General features: G+C 42.2%; 1 protein-coding gene across 2 annotated transcripts in view; it reads left to right on the forward strand.

Annotated features, from left to right (window-relative positions):
- Positions 1-12,745, forward strand: part of akap1b (A kinase (PRKA) anchor protein 1b) — a 46,953-nt gene that overhangs the window by 30,705 nt on the left and 3,503 nt on the right. For both annotated transcript variants that reach the window (XM_068008409.1, XM_068008410.1), the window contains exons 3-9: positions 1,281-1,420; positions 2,411-2,537; positions 5,478-5,599; positions 7,375-7,550; positions 8,040-8,192; positions 9,708-9,775; positions 11,500-11,573. In XM_068008409.1, coding sequence (XP_067864510.1) covers positions 1,281-1,420; positions 2,411-2,537; positions 5,478-5,599; positions 7,375-7,550; positions 8,040-8,192; positions 9,708-9,775; positions 11,500-11,573 — 860 coding nt within the window. The remainder of the gene's footprint in view (positions 1-1,280; positions 1,421-2,410; positions 2,538-5,477; positions 5,600-7,374; positions 7,551-8,039; positions 8,193-9,707; positions 9,776-11,499; positions 11,574-12,745) is intronic.

The raw sequence follows: 12,745 nt of genomic DNA on the forward strand, positions 1-12,745 counted from the left end.
GCACTAAATTTTAGTGTTTGCATAGCACTGATGGGGCTTAATTCTGATGGTTTTCAGAAGTATAGCATTTATCTTCAGGACAACTGTCGCACATTACTTGTATGCTTTGGGCTTTGGCTTTCAGCTTTGTTCTGCAGTTATAGATGTTTTTCTGTTCCTTTTATCTACGTCACTGGGGAAACCAGACCTCCCATCAAGGGACGTCTGCTCTTGCAGTTGCTGTCGCATGCCTCCTACAGACTGGTTTGGACTGCATTGGTGGAAGGTTGGGAGCAGGTTGCCTTTGAGGTTTAGGATTAAGCGGGATCATTGTCTTCTAAGTCATTTTGGTCCATTGAACCCTTAAATTTCATAGCTGCCTTGTCGTAATTAATCCCATTCGCTTGAAATGTGGGGCTTCCTGGATTTATGTTACTTGGGGTCATATTGTTCACATCTACCATTACATAATGGAGCGATGGAAGAAATGTTCAAGAAAGATTCCTTGCAACTTAGCAAGTAAATTGGCATGGCATTCACTGGCTAGGTAATGCTTCGATCCTCAATAGGATTGCATGCCAGCTAAGATCCTGATGCCCAAAATTATTTGGTGTCTGAGATTGACTTTAGTTCTCCTCCCATGTAGACACCCTGGAATCATGTCCCAACTGATCCAGTTTGGTGCTGGGGACAGAGGCTTGGGAATGTCTACTCTTTTTAATTATCCCTTCAGGGAGATTTGTCTGTTCAGACTCATCCAGTGATCTTAGAGTTGGATGATTGTAATCTATAGCACAGAACCGATGCTTCAATCTACTGTACCAGCTACCAACAGTTTAATATAATGAGTTTGATTTGTAGTTACCTCCAGTTGTGGGGTTTGGGATGGAAGAGAATCTGACAGGTGATATGGATCGGAGAGCTGGCTGCCCTCCAGTTTCTTATCCCAGTGGCTGTGCGAGAGCCTGGACTGCCAAAAGGCCAAATCCTGCCCGTGCCCAATATCCACGTGCACCACCTTACAACAGGTCGATGTCGGATAGTGATCAGAAGCTGAGCCCTGGCTCCCCGCCTTCCCAGACAGTGTCTAGCTAATGCCTTTACTGCCACGGCAGAGATGAGTTAACTGCATTCACCCGCAGGGGAGCTCAGTCAGATGCTTCAGTTAGCTGCATATATTGTTGCAATGTTTTGAAACTGTTACAAAATTATTGAAACATAGTAGATTGCTGAGTATTCTTTTATGACTAATTTGTTAGCTTCTATGTTGCTTATTTAAGTTTTTTGAATTAATTTGCCAGGTTCTGATGTAAATAGTATGGATTCAAATGACAGTGGCTGTACTGCAGGTGGAGCAGAGGGTCAAACCAAAGATGGGGCAGCTTTGAACACATCGCAGGACAAAACTGAACTAACCATCTGGGAGATACAGGTGCCAAAGGTAAAACTGTAGGCCAAAATGTTTAGTAAGTGAGTTTCTTGGGTATGGAGACTGTCGGTCTAATTTTATGCATTCTGAACGATCTAAACGGGTTTTTAAGTTTACTAGCGGCACAGGGAGAGGAAAGCGGGTTCTTTCCCTGAAGGCATCTCCATGTAGCAGAGAATATTCAACTAGAGAATTGCACATGTTGGCACTTAGTCCACTTTAGTCAATTTATGAAGTGAGCCGACAACTGCATTTCTGGAGACTAGTTGGTTGTGTATAATTTTTGTTAAATCTACTCCCTAGTTCAGGCTTGGTTCTATTTTGATCAACCTCTACATTACAGCGTTTTGAGAATACACTGAGGTCATCTTGTGGTAAATAGTTGTTATTACAAGTAACTTTCTGAATCCTGCTCCAGCTAGACTGATGACCTCTGCTAAAGGAGGGTGTTGCTAGGTGGCAATAATTTGTAAATTTTAATGAGCCTAACAAGGGAAAGGACAAGAGTTGCAAAGAGGTGAATTAGACTTCAGTTCATCGTATATAATTTTTTTTGCTGTAGTTGGTGGGTGGGATTATGAAGGATTGTTTGGTATTTGTTTAAATGCACATGGCCAGTTGCCACTTTTTATGTTGCTATTGGATACCTGGTTGCTAGGTGACCCAACTTCCAAAAGTGGAACCCTATGCAGGCTGACAGACTTTCACATTGCTCCCCACAAGGAGGATGAACTTTGCCAGGCTGCTATTAAGGAGTGCAAGCCCTGAAGGAGATTTGGGAACAATCCCCATCATTTAGCACAACTTCTCAGTGGCTCAAAGCAGCAAAGTGATGTGTGCAATGAATGGGATAGGATAAAATGCAAGCTGATTCCTTATGAATCAGGAAATACAAGCTGTCAAGCCTTTAAGAATGAGGGTTTTTTTTGTGGTAATGCTCATCGGCAGAATTCTCTTCCTGTAATTTTCTAATTCATGTCCCTGCCACTTTTCTGTTCACAGCACCTGGTTGGACGGTTAATTGGCAAACAAGGACGATATGTGAGTTTCTTGAAACAGACCTCTGGTGCCAAGATTTACATATCCACACTGCCTTACACACAAGATTTCCAGATCTGTCACATAGAAGGTAGGTCAGGAGCAAGTGTGTCTGTGTCTTGCACAGGCGTGCAGATTGTGAAACTGACTTACCTGCAAGGTGCCAGCGTGGCTCAGTGGTAGCACATTCACCTCTGAGTCAGAAGGTCACAGGTTCAAGCCCCACTCCAGAGACTTGAGCCCGCATATCTAGGGCTGAGTGTCTTTCAGGTGAGATGTTAAAAATCTGCCCCCCTCGGGTCAACATAAAAGATCCCATGGCACTATTCGATGAAGAGCAGGGGAGTTCTCCCTGATGGCCAATGGTTAACCCTCAACCAACACCTAAAACAGATGATCTAGTCATTTATTTCATTGCTTTTGTGGGATCTTGCTGTGTGCAAATTGGCGGCTGTTTCCTATATTGCAACAGGCCACTTCATTGGCTGTAAAATGCTTTGGGACGTCCTACGGTCCTATATAAATGTAAATTCTTTTTCATGCAAAGTCCTTAGCTTTAACATCCAATGTGAATCTGGAAAATGGCCTGTAATTTGTGGGATGAACATGTTTCCTCAAAAGCAGCATTCTGTCACCAGGACTTACTCCAAACTTGCTTGTATATGTATGAACCATAGAGATTATCCCACCTGGAATAGTGTGTGCAATTTTGGTCGTCATTTCTAATTTTAAAAACATTTACTGGATTTGAGCAAGTACAAAACTGAGCAGCAAAGATCATTCAAGCTGTGGAAAAGTTGAGGCAGTGGAAAGTTCTTCCAAATATTTGAATTCCACTAATCACACTGGGTGAAAAATAAATGCAAATATAACACAAGACCATCTGGTCCATCGAGCCCATCCCAGACTCTATGCCGTCCAATGCACCATTAACTCCCACCCCCTGCTCACAGTCTCCTAGGGAGGGCGGGGAGGAACTTCAGGTCAGTTTAGGAACCAATTGCTGGAAAATCCCTCTCCAAGCAAGCTCCAAGTGACCACATAACTCATGAGTATCACTGACCCCCAACTACTCCACCTACCTCCTCTAACTTGTTTCTCTGTCTCTGGAACTTGACCAGCTCCTTTTGTTTTGAAGGACTGCAATGCACATATTCTGAGCACACACTTCGGTCATCTGTTTGAGGTCAATAACTTGCTGAAAAGATGTATTTCCTTGTGTCTACCAACTGTTCTTGTATTTTATACTGTTAATTTTATAAATCTTGCATAATTATCTATCCTGAGATTGTACTGCAATCTTTGTATTGAGCAATGTGTGAACCAGACTGGTTAATGTTTAAATACAAATCTAGATTATAAACCATCTGTTTTGGGTGACAAACCACCTAACCACCTCTCCTTGGCTTGTCACTTGAGTTCCCCGCTTAAAAAAATTTCATGTGTAATTTGCAGTAGTTCACAATATTGTCCGTTTAAGAGGTTTAAATGATCAGATGTGCATGACAACTTACTGCTGTAGGAATGGTGAGCTGTTTGAGCCCTGCTTTACATTCAAAGAAGTGCCAGATTACAGGCTGATGCCCCAAGGCCTTACACCTGTCATGCTTGGCAGACTTCAGTATAATAAATGAAGAGCTCTGGAACCAGCTAATCTAAAGTCTCGTTCTCAATTCTATATGCCACAGCTCTGGATTTGTAGGTCAAAAGGCTCAACAGGAGGTTGCAGGATTTTCTGGCTTTTAACACACAGCTAACTGACATCTGAGGAGCTGAATTAAGGTTATTTTATAAAGAGGTAAACTTTGCTCAAATATCAGCTTGACCTCAGCTGCCTGAGTCGGAAGGCTGTGGGTTCAAAACCCTCCGTGGAATTGAGCGCATGACCTAATGCTGACACTTCAGTGCTCAACGCGTGAGTGCTGCATTGTCAGCGGTGCCGTCTTTCAGATGAGACTTTAAACTGAGGCCCCATTTGCCTGTTCAGCTGGATGTCAAAGGTACCATGGAGCGATATAAAGAGTGGGGAGTTGTCTGTGTCTTGACCAGTATTCCCCCACCTCAACCAGCCATCGGTTATTTTGTTTGAGACCTTGCTGCGTGTAGATTGGCTGCCACATTTTCCTATATATGACTAGACTTCAAAAAGTAATTGGTTATAAAGCACTTGGGGTGTCCCAAGGCCATGTTGCTTCATTATATTAATGCAAGCCCAAGTGTTCCTCTCACCCCTCGCACATAAGATTGTTTCAGCTTCTAAACTGGATTGAGTAATGACCGGGATGTGACCAGTGAAGTAAATTTGCCCCACTGGCACCTTCTTGAGGCTCGCCACTGATTTCACTGTTAATTTCACCCCTCCCCCCCCCCCCCCCCCCCCCCACTTGGTATTGCTTCTGACAGCAAGCGTGGCACTTTGCAACTGACCGTGCCATTGGAGGCACAAATTCCCTTTGGGGGATTTCGCTGTCTGCCCATGAATGCAGTCGATGCCCCCTGACATTCGGCTTCTCCAAGTTGTTTTGCTTTTTAACTTTAGGATTTTGGAGGTTTTTTTCCCCCACCTGTGCCAGACATCTGCAGCCAGAATGATGCAACGCTGTTGTAATGTGGCAGATTCTTGTATTGACACTTCCTACGTTGTAATGGGGCAAATTTGGTATCAATGGAACCAGCTCATTTTAGCGGCCTATAAATTAATGGGGGCAAAAAATGTTTCCTCTCCTTTCTCCTCCCACCCACAAAAAAAAACTTTACTGAGAAGGGAGAGAATTCAACTTCTTACCAAGGCAGCAATTGTGATGTTTTGGAGCCATCAAGCTGCCAGTTTAAGGAAGGTGGGTGAGTTTGAATGTCGTAGCTGCAAAGTACTTGTGACCATAGAGCTTCCTCTGGTCTTTACAACCAGTGGAAGTCTCGGCAAAACTTTGCAGACAATCTGGCTGACTAGTTTTCAGTGAGCAAAATATCCTGTGGTAAGGGTTTAAATGCAACTGAGTTTTTGTTTTTGTTTCTTTCTCTTCCTAAACAGGCAGTCAACAGCAGGTAGACAAAGCACTTAACCTGATCGGAAAGAAATTTAAAGAGCTGGATCTCACTAATCTATATGCTCCTCCTCCTCTGACACTACCTTCATTACCCATAACCTCATGGGTAAGGATTATGTGGTATTTATACTGGAACATCAGCTATGCTAAGTTATTTTGCCAAGGTTGTACTGAAGCTCAGTTCCTGTTATGTTTTGCTTTTTGATAATTTGTGGTGGATTGCGATGCTGCCCTTTCAGATTTGTTCTTTTTGATCCCAGCTGATGGATTAAAGATCCCTTTAAAGACCCTAATTCATGTCATTTTGCCCTGTCCTTGGTGCAAGTCAGAGAGGAGATAGAGGCTTTGATCACAAATTTTCAATCATCAAATATTCAGGAGGTGCCAGAAGACTGGATGTAACACCTCTGTTGAAGAAAAGAGAAATAATAAACTGGGTAACTATAGACCAGTCAGTCTGTTGTAGGTAAACTTAGAGTTCAAGATCAAATTAGTGAGCATTTCGAAATGCATGGGATAATTAAGAATAGCCAGCATGGATATATTAAAGATAAGTCATGCTTGATGCACTCAAGTTTTTAAGTGACTAGAGATACAGGGCATGTATATATTAAATGTTGTGGGTATGGTTTATCACAAGGCGTTTGATAAGATGTTCCAAAAATCAAATTGTGGTAGATGAAGGAATGTAACAGCATGGATGGTAAGTTGGATAAGGGGGAACAAAGGGTTACGGTTTCAGTGTTGCACAGATTGTGACGTTAATGCATTTGTTCAGACTCTGGAGTGCTTTTGTATCAATATATAGATAATCATTTGGACAGAGGAAACTATCAGCATTTGCTGCCAATTCAAAAGCAGGGGGATTGGCACATGAAGATTTTAGAAGGACATGGGCTAGTGAAATAGTTGGTAAACTCCTTTTGGTTCTATGGTGTGGGTGTACAACACAAAATGGACCATAAATTTGCAATCCTGTGGCTTCGGAGCAAGGATGGCTAATGTGGGAATTGCGGAAAAACTCAAACTGGTGGTCTATAGTTGATTTCAGCTTATTTGGTGACAGTGGGACTTCTATTGTTGCCTCTTAAGGGGTAGGAGCTTGTAGAAACTAATAAACACAAAGTTGATTGTGAAGTAAACAAATGCTGCAATATCCATTTAAACCATCACAGGAGCTCACCAAGGGCTTCCAGACCAGGTGACAGATGCAATTATCCGGTGGAGGAGTGAGTGGGGAGAATATACTTAATGGAAAGCTTACCAAGAAAGTGGCTGAGCTTGGAACACTTGTAGTCATCTAACTTTAGAATGGTTGTTTTGACTCGTGTTGGCTGTAATGTTGCAGAAATTAACAATCTGAAGTAGTGTTGTAACCAATAAAAACACAATCAGTATGAGACAGGACAAGTAAATGTCACCGTTCAGTGGCTGGCAGTCTTAAGAGCTTCTTAGCAGGAGACTGTCTCAAATGTGCAGTGTTAAAAGGTTGCTTGCTGTGACAGCTTTCTGAAGGTCAGTTGTCAAGTGAATTATTGGATTTTTTTTTAAATTGTTGGTTTATGTTGCAGAAAACCTTCCAGCCTAGCCTGAAGGTCTGGAGTTAAAATCCTGTTTAAAGATGTGAAAATGTGCTTGGATTGACCTGGTAGAGGCAGAAACTCTCAACTCATTTAAAAAGCACTTTTGACGTGCATTTGAAGTGCCGTAACCTACAGGGCTACGGGCCAAGTGCTGGAAAGTGGGATTAAGCTGGATAGCTCTTTTTCGGCCAGCACGGACACAATGGGCCGAATGGCCTCCTTCTGTGCCGTAACTTTCTATGATTCTAATTATTTCTTCCTTTTTGCATCTGATTAAAATCTTCTTTGTTTTCCACAGCTCATGCTTCCAGATGGCGTGACAGTTGACGTGATGGTGGTGAATATAGTCAATGCCGGACACATGTTTGTACAACAGCACACACACCCTACGTGCCATGTACTACGCAACATGGATCAACAAATGTTCCTCCTTTACTCTCAGCCAGGCATCCCAACACTAACGCCTCCATTAGAAGTTAAGTGTTTCTAGTCTTTGTTAACCAATGAATTAATCTGCTCTTGGAGTGGAACGGGGAGAGAAATAGTTGCCCTTAACAAAAGGCTTATTCCTAAACACGAGGGCATGTTCTACCTGTGACATGGATTCCTTCTTTCTCACACTCACTTCTCACTAACATAAACACCGGCATAGACCAGTTGGGCTGAATAATCTATGTAGTTGGGCTTTTACAATCGCTTTTCTGGTGCGAGCCCATAATTTACCGATTTTATTGAAATCACTTTTTTTGAATATAACTTTCCAAGGTGAGATTTGAACTTGCAACCCTCTAGTTTCAGTCCAGTACAATCACCACTAGACTACCATACCCATTGAAGCTGAAGCACAACAACTTCCTTAATTAACTAATTAATATATATCTCTTTTTTTTCTATTTAAAAAAAAAAATTACTTGTGCTAAGGTGATGCAAAAAAAAACTTGTGGTGCCTCTTCTCACTCCTACAGTTGGAATAATCTGTGCAGCTCCTGCAGTAGATGGGGCCTGGTGGCGAGCCCAAGTTGTTGCCTATTTTAAAGAAACAAATGAAGTTGAAATTCGCTATGTTGACTACGGTGGCTATGAACAAGTTAAAATTGAAGCACTACGACAAATCAGGTGATGTACCTGCTAATAGTTTAAGCGTACAGTTTAACGTTCCTTTTTTTTCAAAAAGTAATTCAAGCTAAACCAATACTGTAGAGTTGTAGAAAATTTGGAATCCAGGCTAATTCACAGGAGTTTGAACTAGCTGCTGCATCTACAATGGTATTCTGGGGTGTTGGCCCTAATAATCCTTTTCCTCTTTAAGGGGGTTCAGTTAACTACCTAGCTTCAAGGGGAGGGTAAGTTGAGTACTTTATCGAAGGAGAATGCTTTTGAGCAATAAATTTGAAGTTCAGAAGTTACTTTTTTTTGCTGATTTTGGACACTGTCCATAAACTAGCCTGGTTACTGCTCCAGAACTGCCTGACCCAGGAAACCACAGGACAGGCAGAGTCTGCAGCCTGGTTTCTCTGATCCTGGCAGTGCTCCAGCCTGCATGAAGTTACCAGCCCTGCCAGCTGTTGTTCACAATGGAACCACCCCAGGGAACTTCCCAGTCCTTGTGTCACCAGAGCAGCAGGAGAGTCCTACTTGACCTCCATATCGGAGAAGATTGCCACTTTGAATTCGAAGTTATAATGAGTTGCTGCATCTTTGAACAGCAACTTGCATTTGATTTGCTTCCTTTTTAATGTAGAAGAAACATCCTAGCATCCTGAGAAACATCTCCAGATTCTTAGGGGAGATAACTGGACAGGGAGTGAAGCTGGTAATGCTTTGGCTACAATCAGATGGGTAAGAGTAGCACCAAGTGAGGGCAGTCCTACTGAACTGGACAAATGGAGGAAAGGCTGCAGAGGTGGTGAGATGGGGTAATGCACCACAGTCTCTGAAGATGACCTTTGTGACCTTGACTAGGCCATTTCTGTGCCGTGGGAATGGCAGAAACTTGACTGAAGAGATTCAAACCTCATTGGGGGGGGGGAAGGGAATCAAAGGTGGAGTGGTTGAGCAAATCAGTGGCTGTAAAAGTATTGTAACAAATGGTATAGTGAATGGAAGGCCAAAGGCTGGGCAGTTTGAAGGTGAGTTGTAAGTGTCTTTTTTTTAATCAGGGTGACTGCAGAAAGTAGGGTTAGTAGGGGGTAGGAGGATATGGGTGATGACGGATACAAGGAAGTGCTCGCAGGTGGCCTTGTCCATGATCGAGACCGTGGGAGTAGCAGGGTCATAAGAGGTAAGTTTGAGGTGTGACCGTGAATGTAAATAGGAGAGTTATACGGAGGGAGCGGTTTTGGGAGGGTAGGAGAGTTGTGAATTCTGTATGTCTCCGTCCTCTCAGCAAGACTAGCACCTACCTAAAAGAAATGGTGCTATTGTAAGAATTACTTTTTTTTAATTGATGTACAGCTGAAACAGGAACAAGTTCATTAGAAAACACATGTCTGATGAACAGAAATCTTGCCAACCCCTATCTCAAAAGAACCTTAAACTTTTACATTCAAGATGCTATAGAAATGCAAGTTGTGAGCTTAGAATGTCCTTTCTACATATGCTTGTCTGAACTTTTTTTTAATATATAAACAGGTCTGACTTTGTATCACTACCTTTCCAAGGGACTGAGGTCCTACTGGACAACATAATTCCTCTCCCAGGTAAGTTATCTATACAGTGTTCCAAAGTTGTACTGAATGGCCAGTCTTCTAATGTTGAGAGTTCAGGATGCCAGTATGTAGAAGCTTGTAATTAGCTACCCTCTAAAGCTATCTCCATCAGCAGATTACAGGTCTGCTGTAATTCAGATTGAGGAATTTATAAGGTTAAAATTCCTAAATGCTGTCTTTCCAGCAAGACCCTGGAGACATGTGCAATGAAACTGACTCAAATCCATATTTATAGATTGAAAGCAGCTACCCCAGTGACTCAGCTGGTCATACAGACCTGGAAGGTCTCAGGTTTTGTCTGTTCCAAGTTAGCTGATCTCAGCCAGGGAGGCTATAATTTAAAAAAAAATACCTCCATGTCTCTGAATTCTGAAGGGGGAATATTGGCCAAAGTTCCTGCTCTTGATTGCTATCCAGTGATTCCTGCCGTGTGTGAAATGTGGAGGTTTTGAATGTGGACAGCGTATGACTGTGCTTGATGTATCCCATGGTAGAATAGCCTCCATATTCACTGTCCAGACTTGCAACAAAAATGGCCATTTGGGTAAGATACAGGAGTGTACTGATGGAACTGGACCCATTCAGGAATAGAAGCGAGAAAATGGACAAACTTCAGCCCCTCCTGTCCCACGAGATTGCTTAGAATGATGGCTTTTGAAATGCATTCCGAACTTTTTAAATGTCAGTGCTTCTCAAACCTGGTATTAAAAAGGGGCAGCCTGTCTTGCAAAAACTGGACAGCGGCCAGAGGAATGAGAGCTTCACCCTTGGCCAAAAAAAAGCTGCTTGAATTCGACTTGCTCTCTTAAATTCTTGAATAGACAGGTGATTTTGAGCCAACTTCCAAGATGATCACAGATTTCTCCACAAAGTGCTTTGCCTGGCAATTGATGATTTGGCTGGCACCTGGAATGGTGAGATTGGGCCTGCACTATGGCAGAATATTTCTTAATTGGGGAGATATTAGGGGGGTGGGTACAAGAGGTTGAGTTTTGACTTTTTAAATCTAAATTGGTGAGAAACTAGATTGTGCCCATCTAGCCCAAAAACCCTAGAATTCCATCAAATCAGGTGTCCTGGCTTTCCATCTTTGGGGCTAGATAAAGTTCAAATTTATGTTCTGCTAATTTGTGCATACTCAAGTTGCTGACACTAAATGTTCTGATTTTAGGGTTTAATCCACCAATAGGGCAACAGTGCTAACCCTCAGGCCCACAACATTCAAACAAGACAAACGAGTGAATAACTGCAAGTCTGACTGAGGTGCCAAGGCTGTCCTAACAGTGCTGTTTGGCCACCCCTGTACTAGATGCCAAGTTAATATTGGACTAGATCTTGCACAGGAATCTGCTTAAAATGAATGTGTACAAAAAAAACACACTTCTACCACAGCAAAACTTTTAATCTCTTAATTTTTCATTCCACAATGTGGTGGCTGTACAGTCTCATTGCTTCACTCCACTGATTGGAGGGAAAAGATGTTAAAGGTCTCACTAAATAGTTCTATAGATGTTAAAATGTTCCACGTACTAGTATAGTATTTGTCCCTTGATTGGAAATCTACTATAGGGAACTTTATGCGTGGCCCCCAAATCCTGCATTGCTCTTGAGATCAGCTTCTGACTTTTTTTAAGTGCTGTGATTGCTTGATGTACAAACAGACCTGAATCTTCCAAATTAAAAGCTGTTTTTTGTAACTCTCCCGTGCTGTACAGGTGAGGACCACTTCTCAGAAGAAGCAAACACAGCGATGGATGAAATGACGCGTGGTGCAGCCTTGCTTGCCCAGGTAAGGTGTGCTCGGAAGATGGTGGTTACTCGCTCTTCAAATATCTGGTTGTTGTATTTTTTTTGGGCTCTTCAGAGTGAGAGACGCTACTATTGTGGATTGGAATGGTTTCCATTTTGGGCACGTTGTTGATCTCCAGGTCAGGTGTAACATGGTTAGATACAGAGTAACGCACTCCACAGCAATATGCCTCGCCCCAACTTCAGAGTGATGTTTTCCAAACAATCACATCTATTCTATTCAATTAATGCTGAATTAGGGGTAGCTTGTGCTATAGGGCCATGCCCAGCAGGCACTGTATTGCAACAGTTCAATATTCACTCATTTTTACCACCAGTAGACAAACATTCATTCCATCACTGGACTGGATTCTGGAGCTGCAAGTCTGGTATCTTGCCTAATTTCGACCCTCTGGTCACCCCCAATCTCCTTGGTTCTTCCCATTCTTTTCGACTGTGCTTCTATTAGTGTGATTTTAAAAAAACAATATTTTGCTGTGCTCATTACGCTTGGGTTATATGTTTAGTTGAAGGAAAGACGTAGCTCAGCAAATTGGACTGCACAGAAAATCCTAAACAGGAATCTGACTCGATGGTTACAATATAAATATTTATAAAAAACTTTTGTGATTTACTAAAATTAGGATCCAAGTTCCATTTCCTAAAAATAAATTGACACACCATGGATTAATTTTGAATATTTTGAGACAACAAATCTTTTTGTATAATTTTTATTTCTGTCTGGGCTGAGTTTATTATTTTGGGGAATGAATGTGATCAGACTGCATATCCAAGTAGCCCACGTCCTGAAATCACTTCTGTCCAGGTGGTGGTTAACCAGAAGATATAACTTTGTTCCAGCATCTTGCCCCGATGGTTCTGTAAACATGCAGACCAGACGGTGTCTAATTCAATTCCTAGTCCATGCTGAATTAGCTGGTGTGATCGTAGGACCACTGTAATTGGCCTCTGGTTCTCTGGGCTGGGAGGAGGGTAAATCATTGGAGGGTTACTATATTTATTTGCTAGGGTAGAGAGAGAGAAACTATTTCTTGTGGAGTCCAGAACAAGTGGGGCATAACCTTACAATTAGAACTAGGCGATTCAGGGGTGAAGTCAGGCAGAACTTCATGCAAAGGGTAGTGGAAATCTGGAACACAAAAAAAACTTGAG

The sequence above is a fragment of the Heptranchias perlo genome, chromosome 28 (assembly GCF_035084215.1).
Source record: "Heptranchias perlo isolate sHepPer1 chromosome 28, sHepPer1.hap1, whole genome shotgun sequence".
NCBI lineage: Eukaryota > Metazoa > Chordata > Chondrichthyes > Hexanchiformes > Hexanchidae > Heptranchias > Heptranchias perlo.